Source organism: Canis lupus, chromosome 4 (assembly GCF_003254725.2).
Source record: "Canis lupus dingo isolate Sandy chromosome 4, ASM325472v2, whole genome shotgun sequence".
Taxonomy (NCBI): domain Eukaryota; kingdom Metazoa; phylum Chordata; class Mammalia; order Carnivora; family Canidae; genus Canis; species Canis lupus.
In genome coordinates, this window is record NC_064246.1 from 24,874,844 (window position 1) to 24,892,168 (window position 17,325).

Here is a 17,325-nt window from a genome sequence, read left to right on the forward strand (position 1 = left end):
GTCAAGTGGGAGCTCTTTCGGGATATTTGCCCTGCTGTCACCTGTACTTCTTTATTTGGTCCATATTTTTCTTAAAATGGACTCCGTTTTTAATCTTAGGTGGATTTATTTAAAAGAAAAATTTATAATAAACCTGAAGTCATGAGCTTGATGAGCTAGTTATATTTTTCCTAATATTCTTTAAAAGAAAACACGGAATTATTAAAATAAGAACACCAATCTAACACTGAAAATCATCTCAGGTATCATGAGCTACTCATCTTGAGAAACAGTGGGAGAGACTGAGACTTCTTTGTATAAATCCAGAACACTTAGGTCAGACTAAGTGTGATAACTACAAAAAGGAGCCTTTTCATGACTTCTAAGAACCGTCTTTAGACTCGTGTTAAGAAATGGGTACATACACTGGTTATCAAGTTATTCCAGAAACTTAACTGAAAAAACATGTATCCAAAAGAAATTTCCATCATTAAGTTATTTACTTGTAATGTGAGAAAATGCTTAGAAATTTGGGACTGTGTCCACCCAACCATCCTTATAGCTTCTGTGGTCATTATCAGGCTCCTCCAGCATTGGGAGTGGTGAGGAACTTCATTTCATTTCAGGGTCTTCTGTGGGTTCCTCCCCATGAATCTCAGTATGATTTCTTAGAGGCCACCAAGAAAAGAAGTAAGATTTCTTGTTTGGGTGGAGCAGTCTCCAGGGAAATGTGGGTCCTGTCTTACTCTTTCTACCAGACACTGATCTCTTAGAGGATAGGATTCATATCTTACACCTGTTCCGTGCTGGCGCAGTACTTTGTACATAGTTGATAGTAAATACTTACTGAGTGAAAGATTGAATGAATGAATGAATGAATGAATGAATGTGTCACTGAAGTGAGGACATTGGCAGATGTGCTTTTTGGACATTTTTGGTAATTTTTATTTGTAAACAATGTTTTTAAGGATCTGAAAGCCCGGATGCAGGAGGCGATGACTCAGGAGGTGTCAGATGTTTTCAGCGATACCACAACTCCCATCAAGCTGTTGGCAGTGGCGGCCACTGCACCTCCTGATGCTCCCAGTAGGGAGGAAGTGGGTATCTGAGGTCTTCCATTTCTTCTCTTGGCCAGCTGTAAACACACACACACTCGTATATATTTGTATATTTGTAAAGGCAAAATGTGATTTCCGTGTGCATCAGGGGCAGTGGTTGGGAAATTGTGGATGAAGTGTGGGAGGGCAGAAGAGGGAAGGCCTTGCCACATCCTCCTTAGTCATCAGGTGTATCAGTTAGGAATGTCTTTAGAACATGTCTTCAGTTGTAAGCTGCAGAAGACCTGACTATCAGAGACAAAAACAAATGGGTTTTCTTTTTATTGTGTGACAAGAAACATGGAGATAGGTGATCCTTGACAGGTTCAGCAGTTTGTCATCATGAGATCTGGCATACCTGTGATTTTCTTGGTCTTTTCCTAATGGTGTGAGATGGCTGCTATAACTCTATGCATCATGTTCAGAGCAATAAGAAACAAGGGGTAGGGCCCTCCAGTCATAACTGTCCCTTTTATTAGGACATTTTATTCTCAACACAGAATTCAAGGCAAGCCTTTTAAATGATTTGATGTCATTCAGATATTCAGCCTCTTCCGATGACTCCTTCCTCTTCCAGAGTGAAGCCAGCGTCCTTAAAATAACAGTAAGGCCAGTGATGTGCTGGCAGGACAGCACTCCAGGAAAGTCTAAAGACCAGAACACCCTAATTTGTAAAGCTTGTTTATTTCCATGATGTAAATATTCCCATCATGACTGTTTGTGGAGTCACTGAAAGCAGAGTTGGGAAGGAAGAGATGGGCATGTTTGGCTCTGATGAGCTGGTGTGAGTTGTTCTCGAAGCTTCCGGGGCACCACGGTCGCTGGTTCCCGCCTACTTCTCTGACCTCACCCCTCATGCTCCTCTGTCTACATTGACCTCCTGGTGTTGTTTCCCGGGCTGCCATGTTTATGTCTACTGTGTTCTCACCTTGGGGCTGTTGTACTTGTTCTCTCTGTTCCTCCCATAGATAATTATTTGTATTATTCATTCCCTTTCTTCATCTCCTACTGAAATGCCACTTTTGGGTCACTGCCTAAGATAGCAACCCCAGCCCCAGCCCTGGGGATTTCTTAATCTCCATATCCTACTTTTCTCCTCAGCATTTTTCAACATTTGACATGTTTACTTCACTTTTTGTTTGTCTGTATCCCTCACAGTAGCCTGAGAGGCCATGCAGGCAAGGACTTTGTTTTGTCATACTTTATTCCCAGTTTTTTTTCTTTAAATATTTTATTTAAAATCTTTATAAGATTTTAGGGATCCCTGGGTGGCGCAGTGGTTTGGCGCCTGCCTTTGGCCCAGGGCGCGATCCTGGAGACCCGGGATCGAATCCCACGTCGGGCTGCCGGTGCATGGAGCCTGCTTCTCCCTCTGCCTATGTCTCTGCCTCTCTCTCTCTCTCTCTCTCTCTCTCTGTGACTATCATAAATAAATAAAAATTAAAAAAAATCTTTATAAGATTTTATTTATTTGAGAGTGAGCGAAAGAGAGAGCAAGAGAAGGAGAGCATGAGCATGAGCAAGGAGAGGGGCAGAGGGAGAGGGAGAAGTAGAGGGAGAAGTAGAGGGAGAAGCAGGTTCCCCGCTGAGCAGGGAGTCTGACTTGGGGCTTGATCCTGGGATCATGACTTGAGCTGAAGGAAGATACTTGACTGACTGAGCCACTCAGACCTCCCTTTATTCTCAGTTCTTTTTTTTAAATTTAATTTTTTAAAATTTAAATTCAATTAGCCAACATATAGAACATCATTAGTTTTAGATGTAGAGTTGAGTAATTCACTAGTTGCATGTAAGATCCAGGGCTCCTCACATCATATGCCCTCCTTAATGCCCGTCACCCAGGTACCCCATTTCCCCGTCTTCCTCCCCTCTAGCAACCCTCTTTCCCATAGTTGAGACTCGCATGATTTGTCTCCCTCTCTGATTTCTTCCCATTCCATTTTTCCTCTCTTCCCTTATGATCTTTTGCACTGTTTCTTATATTCCTCATATGAGTGAAACTATGTCATAATTCTCTTTCTCTGAATGACTTATTTCACTCAACATAATACCCTTCAGTTCCATCCATGTCATGATGTAAATGGTAAGATTTCATCCTTTGTGATGGCTGAGTAATATTCCATCTTGTGTAGTATATATCTATCTATATCTATCTATATCTATATCTATATCTATATCTATATCTATATCTATATCTATATTTATATCTATATCTATATCTATTTATATCTATCTTCTTTATCCATTCATCCACCGTTGGACTTCTTGGCTCAAAAACAGACACATAGGGACACCTGGGGGGCTCAGTGGTTGGGCATCTGCCTTTGGCCCAGGGCATGACCCTGGGTCCTGGGATCGAGTCCTGCATCGGGCTCCCCACAGGAAGTCTGCTTCTCCCTCTGCCTATGTCTTTGCTTCTCTCTCTGTGTCTCTCATGAATAAATAAAAACAATCTTAAAAAACAAACCAACCAACCCCAAAACAGACACATAGATCAATGAAACAGAATAGAGAATCCAGAAATGGATCCTCAACTCTATGGTCAGTGAATCTTCTGACAAAGCAGGAATGAATATTCCCAGTTCCTAAAACAATGCCTGGCACATTGTTGGTGCTGAATGAATGGAATTAAAGCCTTTCCCAGAAATCCTCCAGGAGACTTTTGCTTATGTTTCATTGGCTAGAACTCGGTCATATGGCTGCTCCAGCTGTAGAGGAATCTAGGAAAGCAAGTATTGGCAGCAAAGAAGAAGGGGCTGTTGGGTCAGGCACCTAAGACCAGGTAGAAGTGGTGGGTGGAGGTTTGTGTTATTCCTTTTTGCTGATGACACCCGTTTTCCTTCTTTAGCCTAGGTCATGGCACAGTTCAGCTCATGGTCCCCTTCAACTAGGGTGATTTGCTATTCTTTTCATTCCAGAGTTCTCTGAGTCTTAGACTAGTAGAAAGAGTCTCTGCTGGTTCCTTGGTATGTCAGCATGTGTTGTCCACTGTCCCCCTCTCTCCTCTCTCGGAAATGTGTGAGTCGCCATTGACTCTTCCCACACCAATAAATATCTAAGGCAAGCTAATTTGATCTCACAAATATTCCTTGAATCCTTTACATTTTCCATTCATGTTGCTACAGCTCTGGTTCTGATCCTTGTCCCCTGTTGCCTAAATGACTGCACAGCTGTGACTGGTCTTCTTTGAATCTGTCACTAAGCCACCAATAAAATAAAAATACAGATTTGACCCTATTTCACTACTTAGCCCTTTGGCAGGCCTTCCCTCTCGCATAGGATAAAGCCAGAGTGCCAGGATCTGCTCCTAGTACTCTCTTTATGCCTGTTTCCCACAAGCGTCTGCTTTTCAGTTCATGCCCCAGTAGCCCTTAACTGCTTATAGTTTCCTACAGACTCTGTCCTTTCTCTCTTCCTTGTCTCTGTTCTTTTTGTTTCTAATTACCTTTCCCTTCTTTTTGGGCTAATTCCTATTTATCCTTTATCCTTTTATCCTTTACTTCCTGGATAGCTTTAAGCTCCCTTTTGCTCCCATGATGTCAGCGCTTAGGTTTATGATTGTACATCATACACTCTAATATAAGTATCTGTTTATGGGCCTTTTTTTACATCTCAAGGATGTGAGCTCCTGAGTTGCAGAAATTGTGCCTTATTCATTTTTTGTGTCTTCAGCACCTATTCCAGTGTTCTGGCACATAGTAGGTGCTCAGTACATTTTGACTGAGTGATAAGAAAAGCAGGCCAAACAGCCAGTTAAATCAGAGGATGCAGCAGACAGGGCTGGAATTGGGATGATTAAGTAGGGTAAACGAAAGCCTTGTAGATCCAGGGGTGGGAGACCAGCCAAGATAAGAAACAAGGACTGAGGCTAGGAGATCAGAGGTTCAGACAGAGCTTCTGAGCATTAAATGGCAAGAACCCAGGTGGCTGAACCCAAACAAGAGGCCAGTGTGGGCAAGAGACTTGAGTGGGTCAACCCAGCACCCTGGCGATTCGATTGGAACCTGCTGCTGAACCAGGAGACCTTTAGAGCTTAGAGATGGTCTGCTAAGAGTCAGAACTGCCCCAGTGGGGCAGGTAGATCCCTGGGGGAAAGCATAGAAGAGGATGGATCCTGTCGGCAGTTTCTGACATGCTCTGTGTAGAGTGTAAACCTGACCGGGCACTGGTATGCCTTGTGTTTTCAAGCACTGTTACCCTAACAAGCGACAGAAGAGCTTTTGTCATTTTATCTGAGTTAAATAGTCCCCTTCATCATACTCAGCCTTGCATTAATATCCACATCAAAGGATAAGTTAACTGTTTTTTTTTTGTTTTTTTTTTTTTTTTTAATTTGAGAGGTGAATGAACAATTCAGTAGGTGGTTTTGTATTCAGGGTAATAAAAATCAGCCTTCCTTGCCCTAGTCTCAGGCCTGAGTGTGAGCACCAGCTATCATTTTTCCCTTGGAGGTCAGGAGCAGAGTTTTTACAACATTAATGGTAATGGATATGAGAGGGATGCTGCCTTGAGGCGGCTGGAGTTCAGGTTAGGACGAGGATGTTCTTGGCCTTTAATGTCCCCAGCCAACTACACTGGAGCCTGGGTGGGTTTGTCTGTCTTCCTGAAACTACAGGATAAGACTTTTGGGAACAGGGAATTTTGAAGTCTGTGGACTCCTTATTGCAGACTACACGGTGCTCTGTATCCTGTCTGCACTTGGTAAGCATTGGTTGAACTGAAATTCGAAGTTGGGTAGGAAAAAAAAAACAAAAACCAAAACCAAAGTTGGGTAGGCTGTGCGCATGCACTCGTGATGCTTATGGCCAAACCTCTGAGGACACAGAGCAAGGTCAAGACCTGGCAATCACCAGATTGTTGTCATCTGTGAAGTTGTTGCTTGAGTGGTTACTGCCTCTACTTAAAGAGAGTTTTTTTCTTTGGCTTCTTGACTTCTTTTACTGACATAAATTTTCCTAATTTCTTTGTTTTTTCCTCAAGGTATTTGATGAGAGGGCAGCTAACTTTGAGCACCATTCAGGAAGGCTTGGTGCCACAGCGGAGAAGGCGGCTGCTGTTGGAACTGCTAATAAATCCACCGTAGAAGGCATTCAGGCATCAGTAAAGACGGCCCGAGAACTCACACCCCAGGTTGAATTTTGTTCACTTTTCGTTGTTTCAGTACTCACCGTATAGTGTGCAGTAAAGGTCAATTATAGAATAGTTTCTATACATTTTTGAACACTTACTCTACATTGTCATGAAAGAAACAAACTCACAGTGTCAAAATCATTTTTGTATTGTTTTAGCTTTCTACAATGATCATAGATTACTTTTGAGAGTAGAAAAAAGTAGTAAAGCAACCCTTGCTCACACACACCCATAATTTGGGAAATATTTGGATAATCTTGAGAGGTTAAGTCTATTTTGATTGCAGAGCGTCTGCCTTCCCCACATCTCTTTGAGGATATTTTTAAAAAATCCGGTTGTGTTCATAACTTGTTTTCTTTTTTTCTACTTCATTATATAACCACATTATAGCCAGTATGCTGTGAATAGTATACTGGTAGAGTGGGAGCAAAAGAAAACAAATTGGGTGGGAATTGAAGTTCTAATATGTAATAAGTATTCTTAAAAATACCAGTCCAACATCTTTTAGTGTGATGTTTGCACTTTTTTTTCTAATCAAATTATAGAGAATTCATTTAAAAAATTTGATTTATTCGGCAGATACGTATTGTGTGCCTTTAGTATATCAGGAGCTTTACACATCTGTGATACTGGCTTTGGTGGGAACTTGCAGGAAGGGATGGAAAAAACCCACACCTCTTTATTGTTTGTTTTTTTGCCCATGTGGCATGTTAACAAATTAGATTCTCTTGAAAAATCACACATGTCCAACTTTTAAAAAATATTTCCATAAAATATGAACATGTGTAACTTTCTTTAAAAATTTCCGTAAAACATAGAACATAGAACATAGGCATTTCGGTATAAAACTGAGATTCCTAAAAAAGAGAAACAGAAAATTAAAAATACCAACTATGGAAAGAGTAAGGATTTTGGAGACAGATCTAGACTTGCATCCTCTGTGACTCTGAGTTTAATCATCTGTAAAATGGAGGGAATTCCTTCCTAATGGATATTTTGGAGGATTAAGAGGATATGTGTGTAGCCTGTAACTTACCAAATATTCGGGCAGTGTTAGTTCCTTCCCCAGCTCCTCTAACTGGTTTGCCAGGAGCTCTTGAGCAAGTCGCTTACATTTTCTAGGTCTTGGTTTTTGCATCTGTAAGTTGGAGGAATTACCTACCCATCCTGTTTCCTAAGGGGTGTTGTGAGATAATGGATGCAGTAAGATAATGCATGTGGAAGTACTTTGTGAACTGTAGCCAGTTCCTTTTTTTTTTTTTTTTTTAAATCTGTAAATAGCAGTTTTAAGTAATTTGCTGTGTCTCTCTTGGTGGTGCTTTTTAAGATGGAAAAATCTACATCAAGTGTTTATTTATTTCTTTTATCTTATTTATTTTAAACATCAAGTGTCTAAACATAAGTCACTTTTTTTTGAACTTTACAAATTTATTTATTTTTTAAATAAATTTATTTTTATTGGTGTTCAATTTGCCAACATATAGAATAACACCCAGTGCTCATCCCATCAAGTGCCCCCCTCAGTGCCCATCACCCAGTCACCCCCACCCCCCACCCACCTCCCCTTCCATCACCCCTAGTTCATTTCCCAGAGTTAGGAGTCTCTCATGTTCTGTCTCCCTTTCTGATATTTCCACCCATTTCTTCTCCCTTCCCTTCTATGCCCTTTCACTATTTTTTATATTCCCCAAATGAATGAGACCATATAATGTTTGTCCTTCTCCGATTGACTTATTTCACTCAGCATAATACCCTCCAGTTCCATCCACGTCCAAGCAAATGGTGGGTATTTGTCGTTTCTAATGGCTGAGTAATATTCCATTGTATACATAAACCACATCTTCTTTATCCATCATCTTTCGATGGACACCAAGGCTCCTTCCACAGTTTGGCTATTGTGGCCATTGCTGCTATAAACATCGGGGTGCAGGTGTCCTGGTGTTTCACTGCATCTGTATCCACAAATGTTGGAGAGGATGTGGAGAAAGGGGAACCCTCCTGCACTGTTGGTGGGAATGTGAACTGGTGCAGCCATGTGTGGAGATTCCTCAAAGAGTTAAAAATAGATCTGCCCTATGACCCAGCAACATAAGTCACTTTGTATATGTTCTGAAGTATCAAGTGAACGCCACTTTGTCATTCTGGTACCTTCTCAGAATCAGCCTGTGACTGTAAAACCTTTTGCTCGGGTGAGCGGTTGCAGAGACCCAAGTGTTCCTGCATTCGGCCTGAAAGGCTTGCCCATTTTTGGCTTTCTAGTGCCATCTGTAGGTGGAGAGAGGGGAAAGCTTTGCTGAAGGTTTGTGTCCCAGTGCGAGGGCGCCCTGGGGCTTACAGGTTGTTTTGTCATCCACAGGTGGTCTCAGCTGCTCGCATTTTACTTAGGAATCCTGGAAATCAAGCTGCTTACGAACACTTTGAGACCATGAAGAACCAGTGGATCGATAATGTTGAAAAAATGACAGGTAGGGTTGTGCGCCAAGCTCTTACCGTGGAGCCCTTGAGGAGTGCGTTCGCAGAAACTCAAGCAGGACCGGTTATGTGACTGGGCTGTAATTGGAGGAAGGGATGGTCACGTGCCCGACAGTGTACTTGGCCCTGGTTAAGGCCGCAGAGCAGCGGCAGCTTCTCATTCAAGCCTTGCAACTTGTATGAAGAGAGGCTCTTTGAGTCCCTCTTATTTTAATGCTGCCCTCCCTGTGTGATGTGTATTGTTAGGGCTGCTATCTCCTCTCTGAATAGTGCCTTTGCTCCGTCTGAACCAGAGTTTGGTTTCAGAGGCTGGGAGGCGGTGTTCGCGGACACAGTGAGCGGCCCTGTCATTTTCAGTGGGTTCACATTTCAAGGAACCACAATAGCTACCATTTAATACACCTTGTCTCAGAGTTTCCTCCAACTTATCAACTACGTAGTTTTTTTAAAAAAGAGGAGAAGCCAACCGCCAGCAAACGCGTGTCCATGCAACTGAAGCGGCACCTCCGAATCTTCTTCACGGTCTGTGGAGGGAGGCCTAGGAGAGGAGGGCAGAAGGGAGGGATGCGGGCTCTCCGGCTTCCCCGGCTGAACCTGTGGTGACGGGAGCCACGGCAGCCAGAGATGAAAGTGGAGCTCCTGAGGTGTCGGAGGAGAGGTAACAGAAACAAGAAACAGCCGCCCGGGGTTATTAGAATCCTCAGCGTGGCTCGTCTTGGGCACTACAAGCTGCCAGCACGCAACAGATGGCTGTGAGTGAGGAGGGAAGGGAGAAAATGTTATTAGCAGAATGTGGAGATGCCGCAGAGGCCTGAGTCGCCATCCTCCTGATGTTGCTGCGCTTCTGGTGACCTGTGGTCGACTCGGGAAGGCCAGTGACCACGGTTGGTATGAGTGTTGTGAATCTGTACAGCCTCCTGGACTACATCTTCACTCTTTTTTTGAACTAAGGTAATCATCTGGAAGCTTTTGCTTGTTTAGGAAGGACTCAGAGCTGAAGGAGAGAATTCTGGGTGTGACATTTTCACGTGAGACTCGAGTGGACAACAGGGTTTTTGAGCCGCTGTTCTTCTAAAGTAGAAACGAAATTCCATTTCTGTTCTCCTGACAGGGCTGGTGGACGAAGCTATTGATACCAAATCTCTGTTGGATGCTTCCGAAGAAGCAATTAAAAAAGACCTGGACAAGTGTAAAGTAGCCATGGCCAACATTCAGCCACAGATGTTGGTCGCCGGGGCGACGAGCATCGCTCGCCGGGCCAACCGTATCCTGCTGGTGGCTAAGAGGGAGGTGGAGAACTCTGAGGATCCTAAGTTCCGTGAGGCTGTGAAAGCTGCCTCCGATGAATTGAGCAAAACCATCTCCCCAATGGTGATGGATGCAAAGGCTGTGGCTGGAAACATTTCCGACCCTGGTAAGCAATGCATGGTGCGGTTCACCTCCCTCGAGAGGTTAACTCAGGAAGCTGACAGGGTGCTGAGACGGTGTGCACCCACCCCACAACCACCGTGTCCAGTATCTGAGAGCAAAACCTACAGATCCGTAGTTTGAGATTGCTAGATCACTCTTTTGATGTCCCCCCAAAATATCACACTGAATATTTTCTCCAATATTGGCAGGTTTTATTGTGAGTTAGTTTCTCTGGGCCAGCTTTTTTTTCTCTGTGCTTTCTTAATGTTGTCTGACTAGATAGCTCCTGGCTCTGTTTAGTCATTGTTTTGGAAATTGCTCAAAAGATGCAAGAAAACCATTTTATCAACCATTTAGCTTATGTAACTGGCATTAACTTCTCTTCTGCTTTTCTTAAACTGTCTTTTCTCTGTAAGACATTTTCTGTTTCTGCCAAATCTGGAGGGCTTAAGTTGACCTGTAGATCTCCTTGGTAAATATCCCGATCCCACACCAAGGAATCTAGATTTTTCTTTAGCTGAATTCTGAGCACATTTCCAGTATTACTAAAGATGTTACTGCTTCTTTGGTCAGAAACATCTGAATTCCTCCGTGTTCTGAGCATCCAGCGTGTCTAGCCTTGTCTCCGAGTAACCCAGGCAGCGTAAGGGAGTGGGAAGGAAGGGTGGCCCTATTCATCCCTACCCACGCCTTCAGCCCACTGTCACTAAGAACACACTCCGTTTCCTAATTGGAGTTTCTAGTAGTTCGAGTAGAATTCCTGAATCCCAGGTGACTGAACACCATAGCAGCATTTGATCAACATAGGGGTTAATACACTTAATGCCAGGTTGAGCAAAGTAGTAGGGAGAAAGGTGAGACGTCCTCCAGGGACCGTATGCCCCATCTGAAACCAGCATCTCTCCTATTCTGACTTGGCAGCCTTATCTCTTGACTGCTTCATCATTATAGGAGAAGTGGTGAGCACCACCTGAGCCCAAAGTGATCACACCCAGGAACGTCTTGAGTACTTGTTAATTGTACAGGCCAGAAGGCACCCTGCAGCACAAGGACTAGCTGGTTTGTGACACTTCTGGCTCTTTGTAGGCCTTATGGCATCTGCCTTGCCCTGACGTCCCTTCCCCTTCAATCACTGCCTGTGATGCTTCCTGGCAGCTTCACATCCAGCTTTTGTTAATAGAAACTAGTTCTTCTGCTGGACAGACAGTGCTCCAGGGCACTGACCTGCCCAGCTGAAAGTGAGGGCGTCTTATGTTTAGGCCTGCAAAAGAGCTTCCTGGACTCAGGATATCGGATCCTGGGAGCTGTGGCCAAGGTCAGAGAAGCCTTCCAACCTCAGGAGCCTGACTTCCCGCCTCCTCCTCCAGATCTTGAACAGCTCCGTGTAAGTAAATTCAGGATGATGGGGAGAACTGAGCAGAGGGTGTTGGGACTGTAGCAAGAGGGAGGTAAGCTGTGCTCTGCAGCCTCATTTACTAGGTGTCTTTGTTTAGCTTTTACTTGAAGCTTAGGCACACAAGTTGTTTTTCATTACCAAATCAGTAGAGCACCTCACCCCCTGTGCCCTGTTTTTATGCATGGGATGTGGGTTGGCTGACTGTGCTGGGGACCCACTAGCGTGGAACAGCTGGCTTTGGCAAATGTGCGTGTGATGAGTGCTGAGGTCCTGGATGAGTTAATGAAGAGTGGGGAAATCATCTTGGTGGTGTGGAGATATTTTGTGTTCCCAGCTGACAGTGGTGAAACTGAGGTAGCTAGACGTGTGTACCTTCTTTCCTTTCCTTGACTTTTTTTTAGTAATAAAAGTAGTATAGTCTTTGGTTTTTTTTAAAGCTTATTTTTCCCCAACTATAATTTAAAGTCTTTTGATGCATCCCCAGAGTGCCATAAATTATTCTTCCATAGGTCAGTGGTTGAAGAGGAGTCTTAGTTGGGCAATATCTTATAGATACAAATCTTAGGATAGGAAATAGTGATTATTCTAACACTACTGGAAATAGCTGGACTTTGGGAATAGTTCATCAAGGCAGCCATTTGATTTACTTTCCCATGTTTCATGTCAGTAAAAGATGTGAGTTTCTAGGTTGGTTGGGGACAGAATTGGGTCATTTTGCCCGATGGAAAATGGAAGGCACGGTGCTTCCATAGCCTCCGATGCTTCAGCTTCGTTTGAGTCTCTGGAGCAGGGCTGTTGGTGCATGGTGAGGGCCAGGGTGGGGGCTATTCTGAGACCTGGCTTTGTATGTGATCAGCAGATTCATGACACTTAGACTCAGGATTTTAGAGATCATTTGGTCTAGCTGCCCCTCGTTGCCAGACGGGAAAGCTCAGGCCCAGGAGAGAAGTTAACTTGCCTATGCAACTGGCTTCAACAATCAGGACCACAAATTAGATCTTCTCTAGGAATCTTCAGTCCCAGAGAAGTGGTGCTATGTGTGCCTCCCTGGGATGCATCCAAAACTGTAGCTCTTGGCTTTTTATGGAGAAGCAAGGAAGAAAGTATGCATCTGTTGAGATTGAAGCAGGTGGTCCCTGTGCTCAGTGTGGGTGGTCTTATATGGAATGAGTGTGGGTGGCTTTTCTGGGGATGCTTTTTAGAGGAAAAGGAAAGAATTCTAGAAGGGAGTAGTTCCTAGGGTTTTACTTACAACCCAGTAATTCTTCCTTAGCTGGCAGATGAGCTTGCTCCTCCCAAACCACCTCTGCCTGAGGGTGAGGTCCCTCCGCCCAGGCCCCCACCACCAGAGGAGAAGGATGAAGAGTTCCCTGAGCAGAAAGCCGGGGAGGTGATTAACCAGCCAATGATGATGGCTGCCAGGCAGCTCCATGATGAGGCTCGCAAATGGTCCAGCAAGGTAAGTAAGGAGGCTTTTCTTGTTGGAATAGGATGAAGAAGAGCTCACAGCCCAGGAAGAAGAGTCTGATTGGAAGGTTACCCTCTCTCTGCCTTGGTTCCTGCTGTTGCCAATAACATGATCGCCCTTTTACTTATGGTTTAGTAAGATATTTGAGAGGGGGTTCCTTTCCTCTGTCCATGCAAGTGTCTGCTCCTGTGACCCTGGACACTTGGGGTCTTTTAAAAATTGCTTTTCTTTCTTGGGATTGCTGAATGTGTTTAGATGCTCTCTTGCTAGTTATCAGCGCTCCAATCGTGAAGTAGTCTTCTGGGGGCTCTGCTCGAGTTAGATGAAGTGTTTGTGTTTTCCTTCTATTTTTCATAAAAGCAGGTTGATGGATGTCTTAGAAGCCACATGCTTTATTCTTTTTCTCAGAATCATCTTACCCCTCAATTCCAGCCCGCTGCAGGCTAACTCTAGCTCCACAAATCTCAAAGTGTCAATATTAACGTGGTTGGTGAAAATGTGGATGCTGCTGCAGCAGCAGTCATGCCCCATGAATAACTTTTGCCTCTATCCCCCTAAATGATGAAGAGTGCATGGTAGTTTTTCTAGATAAGAGCTAAATATTATTGCTAGCCTGACAGTGAGATGTAGTTCTACCTCAGTTCTAAACTGTTTGTCATATGACGCTTCCTTCTAGATCTTCATTCCCACCATTTATTTGCCTTTTCACGCCCTCAGCCGTCTCAGGCTCTTGTATTAAATGCAGTTCCCCAGGGACCTTTTGCAGGCAGCTGATCTTGGGTTTTTCCAGGCTGGGAAATTGACCTTGGTTTTTTAACTCCGTATTTTTCTGTGCTGTTAGCTGTGAGCCCAGGTTCTAAGAAGGAATGAACTGTGACCTTGCTGGTGTTGGGTCTGATCGTGGAATTATTTGCAATCATATCTTTCTACCTGGGGTATGCACACCTCCAGGACCATTAGCAGTGCATGTGGAAAGTGGAGTGGAGGTGACAGCAGAGGTTGGGTTTACTCAAAGATTTTAAAGGAAATTTAAATTTCATTATAATAAACCCAGATATACCATGTAGCTGGACACAAAATATCTGTGAATTATAAATAAACTTACAGGGCACATGGCATCAGCCTACATATTTACCCCACTCTGCTGTTTGTAGCCAGAAGTCTTGAGGCCCGACTGTCTCGGGAGGTTTGGAGCATTGGGGGATTGGCGACTTTGAGCTGTGTGAAGTCAGGAGCTCCTTGAACCATGTGCGTTTGTGTATCTGTCATTCTGACTTTGTACACGGTGAGACTCTGAACTCCAGCAGCAGCGAGCTGCCCTCTCCTCTAAGGAATGAGGATGAGTCCTGGTTGAGACAGAGTTTAGGGAAAGGGTTTAGAATGTACCTGAACCCCTTGTTTGCCCTGAATTCTGGAACTTTGTCATCGCCTTTTGGAGACAGGTTTCCTGTGCAGGATAAGAATTTTAGGAGTGACAGCAGCCTCGAATAAACTTCAAGTAAACTCTTTCTTCCTCTTGGTTAGATGTGTTTGATATAAAGAACCTGTGTTCAGGGGCACCTAGCCGGCTCAGTTGGTAGAGCATGTGACCACTGATCTCAGGGTCATGAGTTTATGCCCTACATTAGCTATAGAGATTACTTTAAAATAAATCTTTTTTCTTTTTCTTTTCTTCTTCTTCTTCTTTTTTTTTTTTTTTTAAGAAGAAACTGTTTTCACCATTTTTCATATGCATGGTTTGGCTTCATTGAGGCAGTTTCTTTAATTTTCTTTCCCCTCCGTCTATTTCAGCATCCCATCACACTGCCTCTTGCCCTGGCCTTCCAGAATCCCCATCCCTGGTATTAAATGCATTCTTGCCCGCTCATGGGTCCTGTTCTCTCATGGGCACTAATTTGGGCTCCTTTCAACTCAGCCTTGGTCAGTTGCCACACTCATGTGTTATCTGTGAAGTGTGTAAACTGAGGTTGGAGTGAGAATGCTAGTGAGCAACAGGAGAGATTGAGGTTGTACCCAAGGAACAGCTTTCTGAGTCAACCCTAGCAGTGGATGTGGTGTGAGGTCGTGGAAGTGTTGTCTCTGAAGACCTTGAGGGGATAGAGAGAGCTGGTCTGCAGTGTGGGCTTTCCCTAAGATGGGAAGCTGGATGTGGCTTATTCTGGAGGCTCCTTTCAGCTGGCTGATTGTGGGGTATCTGATAGGTCCTCTTCACGCAACCATTGTGTTTGTTTTCTTTGGCTCTTTCCTGGTTTGCCATCCGTTGCCTCTGATGTATCATTTTAAATTCTGAGACTCTTTAACTCCTGAAGGAAATAATGATCTGTGGCTTGGCAACTGCAGTGCTGACCCAAGTCACTTCCTGTGTCCAGGAAGATAGAGAACAGTGCCCAAGGGAGCCAGCAAGGGATGATCACTTTGTTCTGTTCAAAGCAAGTTGTGTGGCTGCATTTGCTTTTCCCCCCCTGGATTCCTTTTAAAGGTAATCAGCCACTATTGTTTGGTTGTTTGGCTCCTCTGAAATGTCGTGACATGAAAATTATCCTTGGCAAGTTTAACTCTGGTGGTAAGTTATAAAAAAGGAATGCCGCTTGCTTTCTTGGTTTAAATTTTTTCTCTGGAAACCTTTTGCCACGGGAGTGAGCCTTTCTTTCACTCACTGAGAACGGAGAGGGCTCGGGCTGGTGCTGGAGGCTGAGAATTCCCCTTCTGTGGGGCTTGGTTCATCTGGCTTCTGGAGAGAGGCCATTCTCCTTCCCATCCTAGGCAAGCTTTGGTTACTAAACCAGCTGATGCTCAGCTTCCCCAGTCCTACTGCTCTTACTAACACTGTCCCTGTTTCTCATCCTTCCTGCCATCGACCAAGCCGGGTAACCGAGCCGCTGAGGTGGGTATAGGCGTTGTAGCTGAGGCAGATGCGGCCGATGCTGTCGGGTTCCCTGTCCCCCCTGACATGGAAGACGATTTCGAACCTGAGCTGCTGTTAATGCCATCCAATCAGCCGGTCAACCAGCCCATTCTGGCCGCGGCTCAGTCATTGCATCGGGAAGCTACCAAGTGGTCTAGTAAGGTACTGATTAGCACCCCGGTGGGGGCTGCTCCATATGCATCCGGCCATGTGCAGCCTTGACACATTGCATCACTCATGGTCTGTGCGAGTCCTGTGAGTCTGGGCGGGCGGGCCTCTGTCTGCACCTTGTTGTTAGGACTGGCTTCACAAGTTTGATAGGTCTGCTAATGCCAGAGTGATTGGATTGCATTATGTTTGGGGCTAGAGATGGGGTCACTTTCTGAAAGGATTCCTTTTCTTATTGACCTCGGGGCCACAATTGGAATCTTAAGCCCCCTTGGGAGGCCATGGATATGTCTCTCAATGACATGCAGGTCGGGGACCATTGTAGACCGTTAAGAGGTCACCTGGCCTGACCATTGAGCTTTGCCTGCCACCCCCTCCTCTGCTGACCTGTCACTGATGGCTCAAGCAGAGCTGGTCAGGGTGAGAAGCAGCTTATACAGCGGGGTCTCTGGGGCGGACTGCTTGCTGCCCTGCACTTGGCTGCCTGGCAGATGCTGGCCTTAATAGGAACCCACAGGGAAGGGGCTTCACTGACTGCTTGGGTGTTTCGATGGGAGGGGTGGGGGGTGGGGGACAGGGAGCACTCAGGGCTGCAGGACAGGCAGCCACAGAGCTTCGGCCTTGGGACTGAACCCACGCTAGTTTGGGGAGTGGAGGAAGAGGGTGATCACTTTTTTCCTTTTGAAGGTAGCATGTTGCAAGAAGAAAGGGTTTGGAGAGTGATGGGTAATAACTAACCCTGGCACTACACTGTCTTCTAATCAAGTTCGTGAAACCCTGCAATGATCCCAGGTCTACACTGGAAGAGACGGCCTTGTCTAACCTGCCCCTGTTCTCGTGACTTCTTCCCGTACCTCTGTTCTCTCTGGCCCCAGTTACTGCCTGCGATGATACACGCCTCCCTGCACAGTGATCAGCCACTTCCTGATGCCTGTGGGGGTGTCTCCCAGAGTGCCCTGCAGTGGCATGGTTTGTGTATGCTTCACGCCTGGTCTAGAAATTGAAATGCATGAGGGGAAAAATGAGTAGGGCCTGACCTTTTAGGTCGTTTTGAACATTGCAGTGGTTATTTTTGGTTGTTAGCAGCCAAAAAGCTGCTTCTTTTGAGGGCATAAAGTAAATTTCGTGTACATTTCTTGATTATGACCCACGAGGGTTTTAATGAATCCAGATGCCGAATTGAAGATAAACCGCTAGTAGTTGGAGTGGGGGGTTCCATTTACAGCTTGACTCATGAGTTTTATTTTTTTGCTCTTAGATGAAGGTTTCTTTAATTGAAGCCACTTAGCTGAGAGGACTG

The 17,325-nt window shown here is 44.8% G+C and overlaps 1 protein-coding gene across 4 annotated transcripts in view; it reads left to right on the top strand.

Moving 5' to 3' along the window:
- The window catches only part of VCL (vinculin), a 118,941-nt gene that overhangs the window by 95,955 nt on the left and 5,661 nt on the right, over positions 1–17,325 (top strand). For 2 of the 4 annotated variants that reach the window (XM_035715309.2, XM_025434866.3), the window contains exons 13-19: positions 948–1,076; positions 6,057–6,206; positions 8,563–8,671; positions 9,790–10,092; positions 11,348–11,472; positions 12,758–12,943; positions 15,816–16,019. In XM_035715309.2, coding sequence (XP_035571202.1) covers positions 948–1,076; positions 6,057–6,206; positions 8,563–8,671; positions 9,790–10,092; positions 11,348–11,472; positions 12,758–12,943; positions 15,816–16,019 — 1,206 coding nt within the window. The remainder of the gene's footprint in view (positions 1–947; positions 1,077–6,056; positions 6,207–8,562; positions 8,672–9,789; positions 10,093–11,347; positions 11,473–12,757; positions 12,944–15,815; positions 16,020–17,325) is intronic. The other 2 variants (XM_035715310.2, XM_025434867.3) reach the window with 1 other exon arrangement.